This window comes from Cyclospora cayetanensis, unplaced genomic scaffold (assembly GCF_002999335.1).
Source record: "Cyclospora cayetanensis isolate NF1_C8 unplaced genomic scaffold, CcayRef3 CcayRef3_contig_75, whole genome shotgun sequence".
Taxonomy (NCBI): Eukaryota; Apicomplexa; class Conoidasida; order Eucoccidiorida; family Eimeriidae; genus Cyclospora; species Cyclospora cayetanensis.
The window spans coordinates 167,510-189,712 of record NW_020312747.1 but is presented as its reverse complement, the minus strand read 5'-3'; the positions used below and the strand labels follow the sequence as shown (position 1 = coordinate 189,712).

Below are 22,203 nucleotides of genomic sequence, written 5' to 3'. Positions count from 1 at the left end.
GGCAGCACAGGTTCGAGCAGAGGTTGGTTGGAACGATGTGGGTCATCTAAGGATATGATGAGCAAGGCCTCTAGCACGCTGAGAAAGAGCGATTCCGGAGCTCGAGGAGGAGGGAGCACCTCCAGGCACTTATGGTCCCCAGCCTCGAAATCTGCCGATTGTACATATGTAAGCTTTGGGATTTTGCGTGTAGCGTTTTGGTTTTGCGTATACAGAGTGACAGCTTGGCTGTGGAAGATATATTGGATTAAAAGTAACAGGGGCCCGCTGGAAGAGAGTTATTTACTAGTCTCAGTGGGGTATCGATGCGATTAAACAAGGAAAATTGTGCTGTTTAAGAAGGAAATGCCATTAGCACTGCTCTGTGTAAGCAGCATGGGCAATGGTGTCCTTGAATGGTGTGTAACGGGCTAAAGCATTCTTCGAATACCGCAGGTGACATACTGACACATGCAGTGATATCTATATTGATTTGTTGCCATGGGAGTTTGCAGAATTGCAACCAGCACTCGGCCAAAGTGATGCTCGACCATGCAATTCTCACAACTGGTGGACAGCGGGTGATTCAAGGTAGGCGCTCTCAACGAGGCCGCAAATGTAGGAATCGCACATACAAGTAGAGGGGGCAATAAGCAATTACCAGATATAGTAAGTTATGTAAAAGCGTGCACTGCACAGAAAGGGTCTAGCACTGGAAACTATGAAACTGGAGGGTGTAGCAGTCAGCATTGTTGGTCATACTGCAGTTGCGAGCACGCCGGCTCAACACACGGCCATCTAAAGCAAAGGCCAATACAGCTTCAGTTGCCTCCATCAATTCACCACTCCTCTTTAGCAGGACATCCTTTAGTTTGAGAATCTTTTGATATTGCTGCACAAGCAGTAAGTTATGCGATACCGGTACTTCGAGCAACGAACTGCTTGCCTAGGGCACACTGAATGCCGTGAGATAATATGATATTGCTCGGGAGGGCTTCCAATACAGCTTGCCAGTCGGCGATTGCTATTCACGCTTGAATCCTATCCTAAACAATGCTTTGCGTTGGTGCTAAATAACGAAACCTTTTTTTCTACGAAATGCACTCAGAAAATATGCGTGAGGAACCTTCAAGTCGTATGGGAATGCACGCGCACCCACCAGCATTTCAACAATGTTTAGGCTATCCGCTTCAACCTGTACGCTTTGCACCACTGAACGAGGGTAGTGAACCCAGCTCTCGCCCTTAGAGTGCAATGCATATGCGCAGATGCGATTGTGCAAGGCAAACTGCTGGTATGTATAATGATGCGGTGCAGGTCTCTGCAAGTAAAAGCCAGTGCTCAGGAAAAGTAGCGCTAAAGCAATTACAGTCGAGTGCGTTAGACAACGCGCTTGTTCTTTCCCCCAGCAGTTCTATCAGCCTACGCTCTAGGGTGCAGCGCGCCGCGTCTACTTTACCTCCTTTACACAGTGATTCGGCCAGCAACAGTGGAATATTTTTGACGGGGCAGCATGAATCAGTACGCGGGCAGCGGGCAAATCCATCTAATAGCATACTTGAGGATGGAATACGAAGCATTAAAGTGCCTACATCAGGCCATGAGCCTCCGCAAGACAAGCACCTACTACCATCACAATTAACGGCATGTACTCAGCGTTCGATTGACCAAAACAGCGGTTCTTGTATCCCCAATCAGCGGGACCAAAGAACCAGCTGTGCAGCTGGGCGAATACCAATGGCTTCCAGCCATACTAGTGGACAGTACAACAAACTAGATGGGAGCCCAGTCAGGGGTAGATGCGCGCCTTCTCTAGCTAGCGAAAGCTTTCAGACGGCATCAGAAAAGCTATCCCAAAGCGTGTATGAATCTGTAAATGGAGTTCCTGACTCTCAGCCGGGCACATATGACCTTAGCGAAACACAGATGCAGTCCTACCGAACCGCAACCACGGAGGGTTCATTTACTTCAGTAATATCCACTGACAGCATCATTGCAGCAAGATCGCCAGCTTTTCGCCTAACGACCGAGTACTCGGCGCACGTCAGCTCATCCAGGAGGAGGAATAGCACAGGGAGTCTCAAAGCAGTCGGAGGAAGAGCAATCGATCATCCAGGATTTTTGCAACCTACAGGCCTCCAACCGGAAAAGTGGCGCGCCAGCACGGGTTCACACCTGACATGGCGTTCAAGGTTGTCACACATACAAACTGACGCAGCTGGTCGGCGACTTACTGCGCAGAAAAATATTTGGTCAGCCGTGGGTAGCTTTGAACCCCTGCGTTCATCAATCTTCCATAGGATTTTCCCAAGACTGCCTGATGAGCTTGAAAAGGTTTGCATGCAGTGCATCGGCACCCCAGATTCATCAGAGCTAAGAGCGCTGACAGATATTCAGAAAGCGGCAATGGCATTAGTTGCTAAACAATCTGTGAGAAGGAGTGCAGCGGCGAAGGACCGCCTCGTCAAGCAGTTTAAACTCATGGGACAGCCAGACGGCATTCTTGACTGCTTGGAGCAATTTCTTCTCACCTGCGTACCTATCCTCATATACTTTGACATTTCAAGCCTTACACCTCACCTAGAACATGGCGGATATTACAGGTATAGCGTCGACATCACCGGACAGTTCTACAGCTGTAGACCACAAGACTGTTTGTATAGTGCTTCCCTCTAGAGCAGAACACGAAACTCTTTCGAGCACGTATGCACCTTTTTTGCAGGTCACACTTTGAAATTCCTCAGACTGATGCAACCTACCTGCGAAAGTGTAACGAGAGAGAGCAAGCGCTTTATTCCGGTTTATATGAGCATGAGTCTGTTCGACCCGAGCATCACCCAAAATACGGGTATGTAAGTGTAAACTGCAACATCAAACCTCCCTGGGAACCGCAGAGCGGCGAAGCTTGCATGATCCTCAAAGATCACGTTCGGTAGGTTGCTCTGTGCTTCCCTAGTCCCTACACGGGACTCACTACACCGTATCTGCATCAGGCAGAAACAGAACCTCATCCATATTTTCCTAATTTAAGATAGGGACCAACTGACGTTGCTTTTTATGTCTGGGGTCAAGGTTTTTCTTTATCTACGTGCCACACTGTACGCTAGTCTAGCTGCGTCTACAGGGTTAGAACAACGATCTCAGCCTGCCACAATGACGGATCCTCCACCTCAAAGTTTGGCCGTGAGCCCCTGATCGCCACCCTCAACAACCCGTGGCATGTCCTAGAAGCCATTGGGTGCGATGAACTGGCGCGATTAGCGGTGAGTACATAGATGGGCTGCACGATATAAAGCAGTAAGTGCTGTCAGGCCGCCCCCTCTTCTCTGTGTTTTTATCATCAGTTGTGTTCCCCAGCTCTTGGCTGATCCATAACCAAGAGTCTTCCACCCAGGTCACGTTGTGTATCGTTTCTACTGCTGTACGAAACGAGCTCCAAGCTTGAACCGTTGAAATTAGAGTGGCAAAATGACTCAAGTGTCCTATCACGAAAATAGTTGAGTAGGCACACTAATTTCTTCTTGCGTGCAGGCCCTTGCCCGAAATCCCTCTTCAGATATAGCCACTGAAACATCCAGACTGATTGACTGCAACGTGCATGGCGAAATCAAACTTGGGTACATCCTTCTACCGCTGCCCTTGGGCCCTTTCCTCTAGTTCTAGCACCCACAGCAGTATTTATTGCGCTCGCGCCGTTTTTGTTCTTTGGCATCATAATACAAGAACAAGAAGTGGGCATTTAATTGGGTTGAACAATTCACTTTGCGATGCTACTTAATTTGCTAGATTGATGATGCAACACATGGATATACATGTATTCATATGAGCGTTGTGCAGCAAGGACGTGGACGCAATCGTCGTGCCCAAGAGCGCAACTCATGACAAGCCGATGCTCTCGAAACTGCGGAGCATCGCCACGCGGCACACTGTTCCGTTATTATCCATGGAAAAATGCACCAGAGCCGTGAAAAATGACAACTGGAGGCTTATTCTCCGGCACCTCCAACATGAGACTCTGGTCAAAAAGACTTCCCTAGGGAATACCTACGGCCAAATCTGAGACGCAGAAACCTTTGAATCCCCTCAGAGCATAAATGGGATCTAATACAAGCAGCCGAATGAGTGCCTGCCCTTGTCGTTTCGTGCTAGCATTTGTGCAAACGTTGCATGATTCTACTTCATCTAGTTCATTGCAGTCCGCAAGAACTGAGCTAGATGCGTTTTTACTTCCTAACTAAGCTTGCGTTCACTCTAGTAAATCGGTAGCTGCTCTGGGTGCTGACCGCGCGCCAGCAGCGCGTGCATAGTTTGCACCAGTACAAATCATTTAGCACCAGCAGCATTAGTTTGATGCAAATCTCTACAGATTCACGCAGGTAAACACAAAGCAACAATGACATATGTGTGCATGTCTCGTCTCGGTCACTGTACAGCAATGACCCTCATGTCCTGCCTGACTCTCTGACGTGACTAGAACTGTTCACATAGCTGTCAATGGATCACTCAATTTTTTCCACTAGGGTAGAAGGATGCCCCCGAATGTAAAGCTATGCAGTTGTGCCGTCTGAGGAGACGATAGCTGCTCTTATTTACATTGATCGGCGAGTACGGCGTTCCCAAAGTCTGCACCCCACTTACAGCTATAGCCCCTCGCAGGCATAATGTGGTCATGATCCACAGCTTCATTAAGTTAAAACAACACGCTTGTCTAGAGTAGCGCGTGCAGTGCCAGCATATCACTCCTGCTCCATCCACTGCAGATACTCTTCCAGGTGAGACCGTATGACGCTGTGAGGTCCGCAAGAATTTCGCGTGCCTTTCAGTGCCCTTTTCACGAGTTGCTTGGCTTGCTCATGGTTGCCGGACCGAGCATACAGCAGGGCAGCCTTATACATGTGAGCTGCTACCTCCGGCTGTGCAAAACCAAGAGGCAGCCTTTGAACTAATACGTGTACACCGGCAGAGAGGCACGTTGCCGCTAGTCCAACTGCCCCAATGACTCCAAGCTCCCATGCGCGCATCTGCAGCTGCCGCGCAGCATCCGCTTGTGCGTGAGCTGCACGGGCTACGGCTTGTAGTGCCAGCCATGTATCTGTGGAAAGACAACCACTAGCTGCCACCACATGAGGAATTGCTTGCACGAGTTCCGTCGAGACATTACCTAGTAAGGCATGCCTCTCCATTTCCCGACCTCGCTCCGCAGGCCGCACAAGACACGCAAGCGTCGTCCTCAGGTCATTCAGCCGCAGATGAGCAGCTTCTCGCTCCTCTGCCATGGCGGAAGCTGAAAAGACTGTCTTACAATTGAGACACTGTAACTCACTGCAGGCATATAGCGGCCGGTGACAATTCAGAAATGAAGGGAGAGCAGCAGATTGAACAGCAGAGCGACGATCCTCAGAAGAAATCGCAGACCACAATTGTACGCAAGAATGACCTAGAAGGGCCAAGGACCGTGTATGTGTCCACTGGTGCCGCGCCTCCCCGATCACTAGCTCTTCGAAAAGCATGTTGGAGAACGCTTCCGTAACAAACCCCAGTGTCGCTGTCGACAGCTCTGAGTATACTGAGGGCTCCTCCAGGTGCTGCTGCTGCTGCTGCTGCCGTCGCCGACCCTTCAGAGCACGCAATTCGCCTATTTGTGGCCCTACATAACGCTTAAACGCCGCGACCATGCCGTACAGGGGATCGTTGTCGGGTGTATAAGCACTTGTAGCCTCAGGGGCCTCCTTTAAGAGCTTCTGCACTAGTGGAGCCGTGGTACATACAGGACATGGTGTGCCACACAGCAGTCCCTTCTCGAAGTGGATAACTCCGGAGTGGTCAGCGCTGGTGTGTCCACGCGGGGGAGCGCAAGCCTGTGCAACACCCCGCAAAACAAATGCTCAAACATGTAGCTTCTGCAAAGGAACTTGCTAACAAAATAGCATCATGGGGTGAAGGGGCACTCGCCCTTTGCGGCACGCAGCGTGAAATCACGAGGGTACTAAGGTGCTGCCACGCTGCTGTGTAGACGCACCTCGCAACGGCAGTAGAACCCTGCATGCCGTAGGAGCCACTCTTGCCGAAATCCCCACGCACCACTCTCCAATCCGACTAAGGGGCCGTATGAAATGCTGATCTCCCCGTTGAATTTCTTTGCCGTAAAGGCCTCAGGCAAGCACAAGCGGACTTGCAGCAGCGTGCCGCGTCCCAACCCACTGCAAGCCCCTGCAAGGAGCCAATCGTTCCTGTTGATCTCGAGGCAGCATGTGTCGGCCTGTTGCTCGCGCCGCTGATGCCGCTTCCAACTACGAGGCTCTCCAAAGACAGCAACTGCATTCGGCGAGCACGAGTGATTGAGCAAAGATGCCGTTAGGAATAGCGCAGTGCCAGCAGCAACTGCTTCTTCTTCTGGGTCACAAGCAACACGCATTGTGAAGCTATTGCAGCAGGCTACGCCATATGCGTGGAGTGCTGCCGTGTAAAGGCACCTTGGCAGCGCGGCAAGGCGGTCCTCCGAGTTGCGTGTGCCCTCAAAGACCGAGGAGCGAGGGGAGCATGTACAGCACCAGGCTTTGCAGCACATGCAGCAGCGTGTACACAGCCGATCGCCAGCCGGCTTGCTCGGAGAGTCAGCCAGTGCTTCTGCCTCGGCTGTTTCCTGCGTTACCATTGTCGGGGCCGTTTCAGCCCATTGACGAAGCGGCAGACAGAGATTCCTCCCATCCGGAGGGTTGCAAAGAAGGCATCGCCCGCCGCACTGCATGCCTTTGCCGGCAGCAGCGGCATCTCCAGCCAACCATGCGGCATTCAAAAGCCAATCTGCCAGTCTCGGAACCTCCAATAGGACGCAGGCATTGCTTCTGAGCAGTTGATACCATGGCGGGGCCTGTTCCTGCAGAGAGCTTTGCCCTGAAGCTGCACCTACACTCCCTGTACCAACAGGAGCCTCCGTTGTGGTCGCCTGGACGCCTCTCTGTGCGGGACCCTCAGGAACCGCCCTTTGCGTCAAGAGACATGATAAAAGCTGCCGCGCAATGTGTCTGTGAGGATCGGGCAAGGCCAGCGCTAGGGGCTGCACCAACACGCCTTCCGGCAAACGCTTCGCGGATTCTGCCTCCACTTTGCTTGCTTGCTTGGTGCTTTGCCCCTGCGGCTGTTGCATGCAACAGACGCGTTTGTGAGCCGATGCCGCTCTGCAGCGGTTACAGCAAAAGAAGGCCCCCGCACACGAGCCACAGGGCACCACTGGAAAGACCGGCCTCAGGAGGCGGTGTAGTGCACTTCGCTCTGAATCAACTCCGGAGCACGACACACCCCCAGCCTCCCCTCGCGCCGGCACAGTGGCACATCCAGCGCAGACACTCTCTGCTTCACAAAAAGCCTCCAGCATGCCCCCAGATCCATCCTCTCCTTGCACAGCAGTAAAAGGGCCCTCTGAGGGGCTACCTGAAACGTGTGGGGCACCTCTGCAACTCTCCAGCCGGTCCTCCCAGGTGCTGTGGACGGCCGTGCCAGAATGTGTCTGCACTGCGTTTGGCCCACAATTGTCGACAGAACGCGCTGAATATGAGAGGGAGGCAATCGGAATACGAGGTATTTTCGCGCAGTGCTTCGGGTGTACGTATACCGCAAATGCATCCTCTTCCAACACAAGATCCTCGTCCTCCTCACGATTCTCCTCTTGTAACTCTCCGGTCATCAAGCCTCGGCCTTTCCCGTTGAGCTGTACCGACACATCCTCCCTTAGCCAGAGCCGCGGCAAAGTAGCCTCGGTTCCCAGCTCTCCTGTATTGATGCAGCCGCTCCAGTCTTCTCTACCAAACTCACAACCGCAGGTGCCCACAGTCATGCAATCTGCTGCACCTTTTGCCTCAGAAAAAGAGACGTTCCCCCTCGACATCCTCTGGGCCATGCTCAGCTCTGAATCAATCCTCTGTAAACACATACGCGTGGCATTGCAGCAGGAGGTGCCGCTGCACTGCCTGACGCGGCAGGGGGAGCGAATTCGCTGTTCTACCGCTTCGCGCAAACGCTCCAAAGCTACAGCTCGGCGATACCAGGCCTTACAATAGAGAGGGTCCACAGCAGCGGCTTCTGTTGCAGCCCTCAGAGCTTCTGGATTGCGCCCAAGACGTAGCAAAGCAAGGCTCCTATTGGCCTGCAGTACAGCCAGTGGGTTGTTGTTGCTGCTGCTGCCATCACCGCCGCTTCTGCTGTTTCTGCTGTCGTCCACAGAGCTATCTGGAATAAGTGTGATCGCGGCAGTGTAGAGGCTTTCTGCAGCCGCAGTGCGCCCTCTTGACAAGGCGGAGTTCCCCCAGAGCTTGAGGCTGTCGCTTCTTTGCTTGTCCGGCTGCAGCTGCCACGCATCCACTGTTAAGGCACCATCTGGCGTTTTAGTGGGCGCTAAATTGGTGTTGATGCGCCTACTTAGCCACGCACGAGAGCTGCACTCCTCCCACAGGGCACGGAGGAGAGGCTGCACCGTGGGAATGAAGACAGCGGATGACAGGGAGGCGCTGTCGATAGCACAGGCTGCGAGGCTGCCGACTGGCTTCACTGCAGAGTCTGTGGTAACGGAAAAGGAGCTGCTGGTGCTGGTGAGGGATTTGCAGCCGCTACGGCATGCGCTGGCTGGGCCCGTATCGGCCAAATTTTTGAAGAACGGTGCTTCTGGGGGGACAAGGCGGTGGGAAAGCGATATGATGCGGCTTGAGACATCCTGTATATTGTTGTGATACTTGCAGCTTGTGTTGGTGCCGTCACTGATTTCCATGCACGATATGTTTTTGCTAGTACAGCTGGCTGTGTAGCACGGAATTTCGCCGTAGCGAGGGCTACCGATTATGCAGCTCTCCTTCCGTCGCGTATCATCATCTCTAGGAGTGAGGACAGCATGCAAATGGTGGAGCGCGAGAGAACCGCTCTGCTGCAACTCTTGAAACAAAAGACTGGTGGCCATTTCCCTTCTGTTCGATACGGCTGCCTAATCCGCATACGTACACGTACCCATACGGGTCAAGATAGAACACTGGAAGTGGTCCCCAGGCAAGCCAGTTCGTGTCTTTGTTGCGCTGAAAAATCGATACGGCCTCTTGGCCGACCGTGGTTGTTATCTCCCTTCATTGGAGCGGTAGGGATTATATCGAAACGACTGTCACACCCCTCTGTGTGCTGCCTTTCTCCTAGTATTAGACAGAAAACCGATATATTACAAGTATGCTACATTATGGCCTCCCTTTTTGGCTCCAGTTATGTTGATTCACCAGATTCGTGTGGTGCATGCGTTTGGGTCTTTGCGAACTCGGGACTCCTGGTGGGTTTCATTCTTTGAGAAGTTGTGTTTAGCATTTCAAAGAAGTTAATCATAAGGGGATCATCAAACCCTGCCTAATTCGTGTAGGCGGCGCTTCAGCCTATTCTTCATAATTCCCCGGCATCTTTCCGGACAGCATCTCTATTTGTGCATCCTCGGTGCTACAGTGTCTCTGGCTTCAACTTGGGTTTCCCCACGTTTTCTGGGTCCTAATTCAAGGGCCTCAAGATGGCGTCCAGACCCTCCGATATGCCGGTATATTGAGCATCACGCATTGGAGACTCTTCTCTGAGTACCTCACGAGCGTAGTAACCCCCCAACACAGATAATCGTGGAGCTTAATTCTCGAACAATGTTTCTCCAGAAAATTGAACCGATTTGCGCTATTTTTTGGCGCTGCTCACTATTTCATAGCCTTCCACTACTTCACTACTCTGTTGTCAGCCTCTTCAAAGATACATGGTTTCGCGTATCTATGCCGGGTTTTTCGACCTTTCCCACGCTTTCGACTTCGCTGAAACGAGAGAGGCATTTGCTTTTTCTCCTGCGCAGGTCATACGGCTGGAGGACTTGGTGGTACCTGCGAAAGACGGCGAGCATAGAAGTATTCCTGGAGCAAAGTTTATTGTACGCGATTTCCTACCGAGACTGCTTGAAACGCCACTTTGGGACCTGCGGGTTCAACTTGGATTCCACATCCCCATTATATTTAGAGCCCTAGACGAGTACTGGGGAGGGGGCGATGCGTTCGCGATAAAGAGACAACCAAGATGCATTACAGTGCAGCGTTTTGTGCCGTCGCCATTCTGCGCCCCTCTCACGCGGCCTTTCCCCATGCCTGGAGGTTTAAAGGTACCCTGCCCAAGGCAGTATTAGCAAGGCGATAGTCGGTTTGCTATGTGCTCAGCTTTTTCAATGCATCCGCAGGAAAAAGTCGAGACCTTCGTGGGAGCATGCAATCCGATGGCCGTGGAGTGTCTCTTCAAGGAGCTTCTCCAGTACTTCTGTCCTCCCTTTAGCTCCATCCCGTTTTCCCAGCATTTTTCGCGTTTCTTATTTCTGGCCATCAGTAACATAGAAGCACTGCTCTGCTTTGTCCTCACCCAGCTGCTGCCCTACATCGCGCTCTGCACCTACTGAAACCTCCTTAAACGACCCTGCTTGCATGCATGTGCTTTGGGGCTTGCCTGCTTTAGGAAATACCGGTTTATGGAGCGTTCGCTCCTGGGGCAGAAGGACACTCTGCGGGCCAAGACCATTGCCATTAAAGAGACTATGGATGCTATCAAAATGTTGCAGACACACAGGGTAGGCTAGGAATCCTAAAACTTTGAGGTCTCCTGTGCAGCGGATGGGCCACATCACAAGAGAAGAGAGGCGGCAGTACGATAAAACCGACAGCTGGGAAGGAGAATCGGGGACGATTGTCGTTTTTTGCATTCAACGCGGCATGTATGTAGGACAAAGCGAGAGAGGGTGGCGATGGCGAGCTGAAGACGCATCTGCAGCTCGCAGAAACGATCCACGTTGAGGCCACTGTGCCCCCAACAGACACAGTCTGTCTGTGGCTAGCTGTAAGGGCAAATACTTGCTGCATGAGGATCCTAAGTAGCTGTAACAATTAGGCTAGCGCTGCTGACCTGCAACTGCACTGCGCTTCGAGTTAGGGTGATTATGCTTGATACAGAGTTTCCAAAGTTACGAGTGGTCAACGAAATTCCCACTGCTTGGCATCTCCCCCGCAACAAGAGGCTTTCTCTCCGCTGGTCAAATGTCGTGATATTCACAGGCCGATGTTGTTGTTGAGTACACTCTCGAGGAAGCAGAAGAAGTACTAAGCCGGAGCTTAAAATTTGCCACCAAGTACATCGAGGAGGCGGTATGCTCACTTCCAAGCACTTTATGTCCCCTTTTTCAGTATCCCATACGTCCTTCGGCTTTTACTAGTTTTGACGGTTTTACTTTGTTTGCCACACAATCAGGCATTTTGATTCTTTGTTGCCATTTAAACCCGATGCATGCAATAACGTATCCGTTGGCGTTCCCATGAAGTGAATGCACTTGCAAAGGGGGTGCGCGCATATTCTGCACAGTGGATGGTCTGGTTTGAATATGCGCATATATGAAAGCAAACCAAGAAGCACAAAAAGGGCTAGCGGAAGATAGGACGATTATCTTCCACCATTGCACGCCATCCGTGGCTCGCTGTTTCTTGCGGTGTTAGGAGACGGACATGGAGTGGCTTCGAACTCAGATAACGATGACGGAAGTGAACATCGCACGAGTGCACAATTTCGCAGTCCTGAAGAGGGATCAGGAAAGGGCTGCTGCCTGTCCAGGTAAGAAGGCACAGCGAAACCGAAAAAGGGTTGTATCGTCGAGCAGCACAAGTAACAGGTGATGCATTCAAGAGTGGAACTGATAAATGTGAATACATGGATGGCTTAAGAGGACAGGCGAACCACCAAATCATAAGACGAGGACATTTTCGATTCCGTCTCGACTATGACGGCACTCAGCAGACACCTTCACGCTATCCATGTAGTAGCCTTGAGTGTAGGTATTTTGCTTGTGTGCCTAAAGGTGTCGGTTTTAGAAGAAATGGGTCACAGGCAGCGAGAAAGGCAACAACGGTCGTTTTTGCTTATTTGCAGTGCTTGCTGCTCGCTGCGTTTCTTGCTTCTCAGCCCAAGTCCCGCCCCAAAAAGCGGCAGCCTAAATGGCTGCTCGGTTTGATGAGCTGCATTGTCTACGAAAACGCAGCTTGGCGTAGAGGGGGAGTTCCTTTCACTCCGCCTGTGCTGTGTTCTCTCTATCTCCGTGTAGACTTGACTTACTTTCAAAGTATGAGGCCACTGCAGTCAGTCTTCACCCCTCGCAGACAATTCAGCAGTATACTACTGACCTCAACCCGGCGGGTAGCGGGCGAATGGGGAGAGAATGCGAAAAAATGCATATCGGACTCGCAATTAGTATCCACACAGAAGCCACTGCCCTTTCAACGGAAACAGCTCGCTTCGCCAGCGGGGACACCAAAATAATAGTTAACCAAGCTGGCCAGCCTAACTAGCTAGCGTAGAGGTAGCTCAATGTAGGCAGCCATCGGCTGTTCTATGCTCTCTTCCAACGCTTCAAATTTTCCGGGGCGGCTTAAGCTTTACTGTTCGCTTTCCACCACGTGGGACACGGCGGGTACACCCACTCCGGAGAGATGTGGCAAAGGACTGGGGTTTGTATAAATGATATATATCCATGTGCAAACACCCGTAGACACGATGCGCATCATGCGAACTCGACGGTCGTCTCAAAATACATGTCACACATAAATGCATATAGGTACATCTGCTAAATATTCATGGACCCTATATATCTGAAGGACACGATGTAGTCCATAGATATCAGGAATGGCGGTCAGGAATCTTCACTCCCTTGCTTCTGTTGGGAGATGATGCTGTCGGACGATGAGCACTTTCGAGTCGTGACAGTGTCTACTGTAAAGCGGGGACTCCATTGACTGGCAACCCCATCTTGTGCTCCCACCCAGTCAAATGGTTGAAGAGTCGCTGTGAACAGCACACGAAGATACATCCAAGGTCGCAGACGCCAGTGCGTAGCAAAACCATGATGGTCCACGCTCCAACCCTTAGTCTCGTGTGTGTTATTTTCACTAAGCTTGTGCGAGAGGAAAACTCAGTGGTATGGAGAGCCTGACGAATCGTCACACCGTCTGAAGCGGTGTAAACGAGCTGTGAAATCTTACGTGCAATCCCATTATCAATACGCTCACAAAAGCCATTTTTGTTAGAGAAGACGATGAATTAAACATAAATACTACAGGAAAGTAAGCATCGAATCGCTGGGCAAGCAAGCACCATGACAGCTTACGCATCATGTCCTGTCCAGATGCGTCAGACGCATTGGGTAGCTGTTGTTGCGAGTTGTGCAGCCTCCTACCTCTCAGACAGTCTCCTGATGCTTCTGAGTCCGGCTTGCCACTGGTGAAGGCCATGGCGGGGCCTGCGATGTTCCGCACAGCGTGTAGAGTGTAAGTACGCGATTGAGTCATTTTGCTCGTTGTGGGGAGAGAGACCACAGCACCCTCTACAGCCAGGGAATTCCACTTTTCCATGTTGGAGTTCAGCATTGACATCACTTCGTCTCTGTAACAAGCACACAGTGAAAGGGAGAAAATAAAGAGAAGGTTCAGCATAACATTTGTACAAACGGAACGAAAACAAAAGTGCCAATGAGAGCTGAGACTAAAACCCTCTGAGCTTTTTGATGATAGACACTGGACACAGCCACGCAGGTTGTGAATTTAACGATGAGATTCAAACTGGAAGAAAAGAAAGATTCAACTCCAGAGAATGAAGCCAAGTGGGCCAGTTGGTCGCTGGGATACCACAGGGTGCACGAATACACAGATCCTAAATGCAAAATAGGAATAAAGAATGGGACAGTGAAAAGAAAGACAAATGGAAAGGAATGAGGATGGCTCACGCAATGTGATGATGTGTCTCTAGCTCAACTAGTTCAGTTAAAAGGGGCTTGGCAATGAACGCCAAGAAGCTTTCTTGAGATCTTGCAAAGTCTAAATGTGCGGAGCGATTGCACAAAGGAGATACGGGAAGTCCCCTTCGCAGCTCCTGATGAACAGGCAGGTGTACATTTATGTGGTCAATAGAATAAAGCATGCACAAAAATTGGTTAATTATCATCGGCAAACAGGTCCCCAAGTGTCTATTTGCTGCAGCTGCAGTCCCTGCCACCTTCTGTCCCATTTTTCGACTTGTCTATATCTAAAACTGAAACGCTAAAGCGGAAAACATCATTTCCGTGTTAACCACCTACTTCATCTCCTTGTTGATAAAATTCTTCAGTGATTGCACACGACATGTCGAAGTGCTCGTTCCAGGGGATAGCCGTGTGCGAGATGTCCCCCATCTTCATGCATATCTTTAGGGCTGCCCATCTGTCTTCTACTGAAGCCTTCATGGAAAACTCCTCATTCAGACGCCTGACACGGAACTTGGAGATAGCCTCAAAATGCTGTTTCATGTCTGTGCTCAGGATGGTCTCTATTATCTTGGCACGCACAAAACGGAAAGCGCTTGATGACAACAAGAAGAACAAATTGCAACTCTTTCTGAGCACAGAAGGCACAAGCACGACCCCGCATAAAGAGGAGATACAAATACTCGCCAACTGGCAATGCAAGAACACCCCAAGCATATGTGACACGAATCACATACATGCACGCTACAAGAAATCTGTTATTGCTATGTGTGCGTATCCGTTAGATGTTTCCACTTGAAGAAAAGTTTATTGTGGGAGCTCGTACAGCAATCAGACGCATGCAGGTCCTCTGACCATGTACAAACTAAGGAAAATACATTGAGAGAAAAACGGGTAAGGAACAGGTTAGAAACACACACGGTAGGAAAACGAAGAGACAAGCTCCTGCTTCGCGGTTAAAGGTCTGCGTACCTCTCTAGAATTCGAAAACACAAACAGGAGTGGAAGTTTTCGAGAGGAGCATGATCATTGTAAATGATGGCCTGTATGTTCGCAGGGGAAGGGACGGTTGGAAGAAATAAATCAAACTAGCTCTATTCTTACAGCGTGAACGCACGGGCCAAGGGTGTAGAGTGTCTTACCAAGGGATCAAAACACGTAACAAAGAATTGATTGGTACGGCCAGGATGGCCTACGTCATGAGCAAGGGTGGCAGCAATTAACGCTGCTTTCTCTAATGGATCCATTCTGCACACAGTGCACGAGAAAAGTACAAAGGAAAATGATCAGAATAATTCAACATTCTTGAAATTAAGGGAGATACCTCACGAAAGAAGGAAGCTCACGAAAAACATGGAGGTTAATACAAAAATAAAGCAACTGGGAAAACCCCAAAAGAGCAGATACTACAACAAACGTGAAATTCAGCGACAGAAAACAAAAGAGCAGCAATAAACAAGTGGAACCCACGACATACACGTGGTCTGACGATTATGTATTTGGGTGTACTGTTGTTTTCTTAGGCAGCCATATATATACCACGCTCGATAATCCACATTAAACGCAAGGGCGAACATTTTTGCCATAGCTTACAGGAGCCAAATGCCGAGTAGATTTGCCAGGCAAACTGTCGCGTGGCCAACCTACAAAAAGTAGACAATCAGGTATGTTCAACAGCAAAAAGGTGGCCAAATTAGTTAAAAGCCAATAAGAATAGCAGGGAAGGCAATATCATCTATGAGAACATGCAGAGCGCAAAATTCGTTGCTGAAAAATAAACGAAACCAATCCACCGTTCGCCTCCATCGGTCGATTCTTATTTCATAGTTAAGGTAAAAGAATGCACCGGCACCGAAGAGCACTATGTTCGCATACATTCCCTCTGCCCCATTTTCGTTCCTCCTGAATTCCATCAGTGTTGCCCACATGTCTAAGTTCAACTGGAAATTTTTGCTTAGCCCGCATACATACTAATCCACTGGCGATCCATCATCACACGATCCCATAACTTAATTTGGAACAAGATACCCAAATCAATCTCCTCTTTGCCTTCCTAACTAAGAATTTTAGCTTCATTATATGTGTGCACCAATGAGCTTCGAACCCTTTTGTTTCATGAGTTAGCAAACATCTTCGTATTCGTCGGCACGCTGAATGTTCTCTGGGTACAACCATTGAATCTACTCACTCAGCTTACCCCATTTATTTGATCGGATCGCGCGCTCATTTTTATGTACCAAATGTTAGTGACGCCGTTCTTAGTTGCTGCTTACCATGGCTGCATGCGTTTGGTTGTGATATGGGTTTCGTTGGTACTGGGACTGCAGCGTCCAGAGGAATTCGCAAAGCTCATCAGTGCCGCATCCCCAGTCACATACAACGGGGCGCAGTAGCGCCGCCCCAACCAGTAAAAGAGATCTTCCCTGAGTCTCCTGGTCCAGCTACGCAAGCAGAGAAAACAAGCAGACGCAAAAAACAATGTGAAGGAATTACCATAGACAGATGGCTATGGAACAGAGACTACGCATATTAGCGAAAGCCTCACAGCACGGAACTAAAGATTCTGTGAAGAAGACTAAAACAAGATATTAACATTTAAATGGAGAGAAAACTCGTCCTATAATGGACAGCAGCTGCTGACAAGGCGGAGGGTCATACTGGAAGCAAGGCACGCACTACCAGCATGACTCACGCGGCTGCCTTCGTGCTCTCCTACCCATGAAAGCATAATGCAGCTGGGTACAATTTTAGGGCATGCCATCAAAGTAAAGGAAGGGCAATAACTGGAATCGAGATAATCGAAACAACGAAGGACGGACGAGACAGGCTCACCTGTAGAACACTAAACGACCAGCAATGACCGATTGTATGCGAAGAGCGCTCTGCCTCCTCAAGAAGCTGACAATGCCACATTGAGAGAAAATAGACAAGCACTGCGAGTACAAAAAGTATAAAATGGGCAGCTATCAGAGCAAACGAAATGCACCCATAGCTCGCAAAGAGTGCATGTTTTCCAACTTCACACAGTAGCACGTTAATGCACGTTAAAGTTCAAAGCCTCCGGAGAAAAGGTGTAGTACCATCCGACGCCGTATCGTTTCCTGCTTGTTGAGCGGTTCGCCTCCCTCCGCAGCGATGGTACTTGAACTGTGGGGCTCTGCGGACAAGCCGGCTCCTGAGCATAAAATTCAAGGGACATGCTGCCAGCACTGAATCAAATATCAAAGATTTTTTTGGAGAACCGTCTGCAAAAAGCAGAAGCAGCTAAACAATGAAATTTCTTAGGGTGGATTGGCGAAAGTAAGGATGAGGTAAGGAAAAGCAACAAGCAGGGAAACTGTGGTTTATACAGTCTGCCATTATGGGACCAGATGGGTGATGCCTCAACAGGAACCATTACTGAGAAATGCATATATTACTTAGAATTTATTAAAAGGAGTAAAGGCGTAGTCAAACAAAGTGAGCTTGGTTACCCGAACAACTGAACATATCTATAGCGTTCAAGGGGCTTCCCGTCTGGACAGCGGCGAGCGAGTGCTGGTTTGACCAGCTGCGAAGATCCTCAATTTTGCGGGTACTATAACGCGAGTGAAGCTGGAGATAATGCTGGCTAAAGCACTGTTCAAATACACATTGGCAAAAACGACAAGAACTCGTTTGATAGTGCGGGAACGAAAGAAGTTTGATCATGCGCGGGTATTAGGATAAAAGAGCTTAACACTGAGAAGAATGCTGCCATAATGTACCATCTAGCCTGCCTAGCTACGATATAATAATCAGCAGTTGAAAGAAGAGCACTTTGAAAGCACCTGTCACTTAGGAACAGGTAGAAGGTGGATAAAGTGTTTAGGAAAAGGAGTAAGCACAAAGGAACCTGACAACCCTACATCCGTATTGCCGATGTCGATAGTATACAAGTCTTCACTAGTGAGGAGCGTCCGCCTGCAGCTGCGAAAAAAATAGTAGCACAGATAGTAAAGATCGCCCCACAAAAGGTGTAGAGGTAATGAGCTTCTGCATGACCGAAATGTTGGAGCCTTTGAGAATTGTAGTTACAGATCTTCCCCAATGGATGAAATTTTACACGCAACAGTTCGCTCATAATTCAACTGCAACCGTTTAAAACATGCCGACCCACTCGGACACAATGCGGTAGAGCTCGTCGAATTCTTTGCCAAAGTCAACTTTTATGTTCCGCAGATGCCTCAGAATCTTCCCGCACTGCACACCGACCGCAACATGAATTTTTTTGCCATTGCGCACTCATCAAGGAAGATAATGCAACTACCTGAGAAGTATTAGGCAAAGTATTCTGGAAAGTACCAAGCCAAAGGGCTGAGCACTAGAGCTGACTTTATATATGGACACCTGTGATGTCTCATATGTTAATACTACCTAAGGTTAGATCTTTTTGTACCGCATCCTCTCTCAAATCCTATTCAATTATTATGCGTCCTAAATTCCTGGAAGTAAACGGTTGATGTATCATAATCCACAGAAAAAAGGATGCCACCAGTTCACCTGGTCGAGCTCTCCGACAACATTTTCCATGGCGGTCCTATTCGTGGTTGTTGCCTGCTCCTCATTCAACAGCTCCACCAGCCGCAGCCTCGACCTCTGCAGGTAAGAAAAACGGCAGCAACAGCGAAAAGGAGGAGACACCAAAACTGCAGTAACCACGACGCTTCTGAAGAATTTGGCTGTATATATAAGAAAAGCACATCAACTAAAAAGGTATTGCCTTTGGCAGCGCTGAAGAAGGGCTATACACTCGTAGATAGCCGAAATAGAGAGATCTAAAACGGGCCCTGCTAGTGGCCATAACTAAGAGGTCAATTCACTGACCCTCCATTGCAAGAAGAGGAGCCTGTGCTGAAGCTCGCCAGACATCCTCCCAGCGAACGCCATGCAGCTTAAAATGATCGATATTGAAGCAACGGTCAGCCTGAATGCACAAGCAGCACCCGCATGAACACAAAAGGAAGCCGTGCAACCAGAGAGGCCCTTAAAATAACCCCACAGGAAGCAAAAGCAGGAAACACAAGAAAGCCCATAAGCCGCCTCCTGAAAACGCTAGTGAGAGCGCTCAAACTGTGCAGGGAAGCTGTATTGACGTGCGCATTCTCCTTCATCCTGCCTTCAGGTGGAAGCAAAACTTCGGTTTGCCCAGCATGAAGAGTGAGGATGAATGAGCATGTGTGTGCATGCACAGCTTTCTTGCTTACAACGTGCAAAGGCTAAAGAGACTGCCGTTTGCGAATCCAACAATGAACGGTGCAGTGAGCCCTGCTGAGGTGAAGGCGTGGAGGAGCAGAGTCCATTTCGTGAGAATAGGCCCTATAATATCGAGAAAGAGAAGATTCGATGCAAATGCATACACGTAGAGTAGAGATATCTCCGTGTTAAAGCTGAAAAGGTGTGGCACGGCGATCGAGAGATCGATATGCTTCCCATGGAAAGCCAGAGACTCCTCCAGATCGTTGCTCATCTTCACCTGGCCCCCAACCAGAGAGCCGCTTAACGCCACAGAGTACTGAAGACCCACAAACGCCAGGAAATCAATGCCGAAAGAACAAACAATTGACTTGGGTCTTGTTGCATGCATGTGCTGGTACCTTCAGCAGTGCATATAAACCTGTGCCGAGTACATCGGGAGGTGCTACACCCGCATGAGAAGCAGCAGGTAAAGCCACTGTGCAACTAGAAGCAATGAGTGAGCCCTTTTCCGCCCAGTACGTTTGTTTTCTTATGCGCTTTGGGAGAATGCACGCAAAGTAAGCCCATACAGTGCGTGCGTGGATACGTAGATAAATATACTTTTTCCGATGAGAGATTGGCTGCCCTCTCAATGAGTTAGTAGCGGCGGGCTCTGCTTACCGCGAATGAGTACACACATGCGAGTTGCCCTGAGTAGCGTCTGCAAATGTATCCGACTTCCCAAGGAAAAAGGCGGGGGTAAAGGAGGGCCAGGGAGAGAGACAGGCCGAAGATCGCAACGGCAACATACGCGAAGACGAGGGGTCGCATGAAACATCTGCTTGACATCGAGCCAAGGTGAGAATGCGGGTCGGAGAAGAAAAATAGCAACTGGATGGGGAATAACACACAGTGCTGCAGCAGCAAAAACATTGATACCCGTAAGGCGCACTGATAGTTCGTCACCGCGACATACTCGCGCTCCGCATCTTCGTCTCTGAATTGCAAAGGGAAGTACTTCAGACCGGGAGATGCTTTCTTGTGAGCATCCGAGAGTTGACTGGACCAGTGATCGTCTCCATTATCACTGGAAGAAGACAAAGAACCCTTTGAATCGTCGTTCCCTGCATCGTTCGGCGTACAGCTACGGTGGTGAGCGGCTGTAGCTTCTTTGTAGGCCCATGCAAAATTGAGCTCCCCTCCACCCAGTTCTCTGAAGGGGGAGAGGAGAAAAGACAGCATCCTGCGGGAAAGTGGACTTTGACTAGTAGCGGCATGATGAGCTACAGTATCACCCTCCTCGCGTCCGTTCCGCGGTGAACCTGTATCCGTATGTCTGTATCGGCTTCCGTGGCGCTCTTGAGGAACAGGGACCGATGTCGAGCTGCATACGTCTCCTTCCTCCGTGCATCCGCTGAGCTGCCTTAATTTTGGGCCTGATCCCTCCGTTCCTCTGCCAAGACCGGTATTCCCAGATCTGCAAACCCAGCTATTCGCTCCATTCGGGTAGCCATCTGAACGAAGAGTGGTAATGACTGAGAAGGATGGCCCATGTGAGGTGCCAGACACTGGGCTCGCGTCGGGCTGAAAGGAAACGGTCTTGTGCATCCTGAAAGGGGTGAGTTCAGATGCGTGCCGGGTGTCATCTCTGCTACTTCTCCAGCCTCCTCTTGGAAGAGGTGTCAACACACTGGATCCGCTGTCAGCTCCAAGTCCACGCCCCTCTTCTCTACTTCCGTGATTGCATGCTGCGGGAGGTTGCACAGGGGATGCGTCCGCATCCTGGTCATCACTGGGTGATTGTAAAGAGACAGACGCTAATGGGTCCATTTCTTTGCCAAGCGGTATCCGTGAGGCTTCTTTGGGGCACTTGTGGCAGTTTCATGGCACCGCCCCGGGGGCTTAGTGCTTTCGAGAGGAAGCACTCAGCGCTTTCTTACAGTGCTTGATAGACGAAATAATGCTTTTCCCTCTTTGAAAGAAAAAAGTTGGAGCTCATCGGGAGGGGCTCCCGGGAGAGTGGCGGAGGGAGCACACACAGCAGCACTGCAGAAAACCAGGGAAAGGTGGGCAGATAAGCACAAGAAGCAGGGGGACAGAAAGGAAAAGGAACTAGTAGAGATAGAAGGAAAAGCGAGTCGTGCAAGATGGCTGGGTGGGTGCACAGCCTTTGCCGAAAGGATGTTATAGATGGTATGGCAGAATGAAGGCGGTGAAGTAGCAAATTCTGCAAAATACAAGCTTAGACCTGACTCTGTCTGAGCCTATTTTAACGGGGGTACTGGTGCAACGATATGGGCAGAAGTATACAAGGGCCTGCTCCAGCGGTCCTGTGACATTTCTGGAGGGGATTGAGTGGCACAAGGAGAATGTAAAAAAAAGGAGCGGCATCTGTGGCTGAAGGGCATCAAATCCCTTTCTTAGGATCTAAAAGTAGAAATCGATCCCCAGAAGTTAAAGAGAAGGCAAAGTGGTGCAACCATGCGCATGCGCCAGTGGTTCACTCGCTGCGCACGGGTGCAGCGCCATCAGGTGACTTGATGCCTTGAGCCTTAACGAGTTTTGGTGTCCCCTTTTCATCCGCCAAGGACAGTAAGGGATATTAGTCCCAAATACTCTCATGTGACGTAACCATTTGAGGTAATGGAACCCGGTGCCGGAGGGAACATTGCCGCTTTTGACCTGCTTAGGGATGGAGGGGAGCAACGGGCCCAGCACAGGATCTTGCAAGCAGAATAAGGATTAAAAGGTACAAACAAGCAGCGGTTTCTTCCCTCACACTTGCATCCTTCTCTTGAAAAAGCAAAATACGGAAAAGGGAATATTGCTCTTATGTCCTTCCATCTTGATAAATTTAATGAGAATTCCACAGCAAGCGAGCAGCTCTTCCTATCCACAGTGCTCATACTGAAATCTGCGCTCCCTCAGGGATCCTCACCTTCATGCCCGAATCATTTTTACTCTTACTTGACGCATGCAAGCAGTATGCTTGGATCCTTTTCCCCGAGGCCGATCTTCAATATGACATCGACGGCGGCAATAAAACAGAAGCGTGACGGCTCTGTGTCTCAACCTGCGCATACCCTCCAACCTGGCTTTAACTCCGGAGCCACCACCTATATTATATATCATAAAAAGCATATTTAGCTATTGCGTAGAAACAGGCAACTGGACATCGTAGTTACCCTTAACTTTGGTGCTGTAATGCTTTG

At 49.8% G+C, this 22,203-nt stretch overlaps 4 protein-coding genes across 4 annotated transcripts; 2 read left to right on the top strand and 2 right to left on the bottom strand.

Annotated features, from left to right (window-relative positions):
• The first annotated feature begins 1,233 nt into the window (after window positions 1-1,233).
• LOC34617536 lies at window positions 1,234-4,039 on the top strand. Its single transcript, XM_026335648.1, has 5 exons — window positions 1,234-2,582; window positions 2,702-2,827; window positions 3,104-3,242; window positions 3,511-3,596; window positions 3,817-4,039. The coding sequence occupies exons 1-5, from the start codon at window positions 1,234-1,236 to the stop codon at window positions 4,037-4,039; spliced, it is 1,923 nt and encodes a 640-aa protein (XP_026191433.1).
• A 676-nt stretch (window positions 4,040-4,715) lies between these two features.
• Window positions 4,716-8,926, bottom strand: LOC34617535. The gene is made up of 2 exons (XM_026335647.1): window positions 5,981-8,926; window positions 4,716-5,837 (listed from the first exon to the last, which is right to left on the bottom strand). Exons 1-2 carry the CDS (start codon window positions 8,924-8,926, stop codon window positions 4,716-4,718), a joined length of 4,068 nt encoding a protein of 1,355 aa, XP_026191432.1.
• Window positions 8,927-9,508: 582 nt separating this feature from the next.
• On the top strand, window positions 9,509-12,350 carry LOC34617534. The gene is made up of 9 exons (XM_026335646.1): window positions 9,509-9,535; window positions 9,833-9,907; window positions 10,208-10,278; window positions 10,477-10,588; window positions 10,741-10,854; window positions 11,070-11,159; window positions 11,505-11,619; window positions 11,732-11,933; window positions 12,107-12,350. The coding sequence occupies exons 1-9, from the start codon at window positions 9,509-9,511 to the stop codon at window positions 12,348-12,350; spliced, it is 1,050 nt and encodes a 349-aa protein (XP_026191431.1).
• A 341-nt stretch (window positions 12,351-12,691) lies between these two features.
• Window positions 12,692-20,821, bottom strand: LOC34617533. Its single transcript, XM_026335645.1, has 15 exons — window positions 19,673-20,821; window positions 19,021-19,328; window positions 18,641-18,740; window positions 18,317-18,412; window positions 17,934-18,016; window positions 17,683-17,743; window positions 17,269-17,413; window positions 16,876-16,952; window positions 16,628-16,693; window positions 16,069-16,236; window positions 15,389-15,438; window positions 14,938-15,043; window positions 13,781-13,926; window positions 13,041-13,440; window positions 12,692-12,952 (listed from the first exon to the last, which is right to left on the bottom strand). The coding sequence occupies exons 1-15, from the start codon at window positions 20,819-20,821 to the stop codon at window positions 12,692-12,694; spliced, it is 3,216 nt and encodes a 1,071-aa protein (XP_026191430.1).
• Between the last annotated feature and the right edge of the window lie 1,382 nt (window positions 20,822-22,203).

Coding starts and splice junctions, on each gene's coding strand:
- LOC34617536 (XM_026335648.1), top strand. CDS start 1,234: ATGCATATGCGCAGATGCGATTGTGCAAGGCAAACTGCTGGTATGTAT. Junction 2,583..2,701: donor GAACATGGCGGATATTACAG/GTATAGCGTCGA, acceptor CCTTTTTTGCAG/GTCACACTTTGAAATTCCTC. Junction 3,597..3,816: donor CATGGCGAAATCAAACTTGG/GTACATCCTTCT, acceptor AGCGTTGTGCAG/CAAGGACGTGGACGCAATCG.
- LOC34617535 (XM_026335647.1), bottom strand. CDS start 8,926: ATGGCCACCAGTCTTTTGTTTCAAGAGTTGCAGCAGAGCGGTTCTCTC. Junction 5,838..5,980: donor AGGTGCGTCTACACAGCAGC/GTGGCAGCACCT, acceptor GGTGTTGCACAG/GCTTGCGCTCCCCCGCGTGG.
- LOC34617534 (XM_026335646.1), top strand. CDS start 9,509: ATGGCGTCCAGACCCTCCGATATGCCG. Junction 9,908..10,207: donor TTCCTGGAGCAAAGTTTATT/GTACGCGATTTC, acceptor ATGCATCCGCAG/GAAAAAGTCGAGACCTTCGT. Junction 11,160..11,504: donor CCAAGTACATCGAGGAGGCG/GTATGCTCACTT, acceptor TTGCGGTGTTAG/GAGACGGACATGGAGTGGCT.
- LOC34617533 (XM_026335645.1), bottom strand. CDS start 20,821: ATGGACCCATTAGCGTCTGTCTCTTTACAATCACCCAGTGATGACCAG. Junction 18,413..18,640: donor TCCTCTTCTTGCAATGGAGG/GTCAGTGAATTG, acceptor TCTTACCTGCAG/AGGTCGAGGCTGCGGCTGGT. Junction 16,237..16,627: donor GGTCGTTTAGTGTTCTACAG/GTGAGCCTGTCT, acceptor CTGCTTGCGTAG/CTGGACCAGGAGACTCAGGG.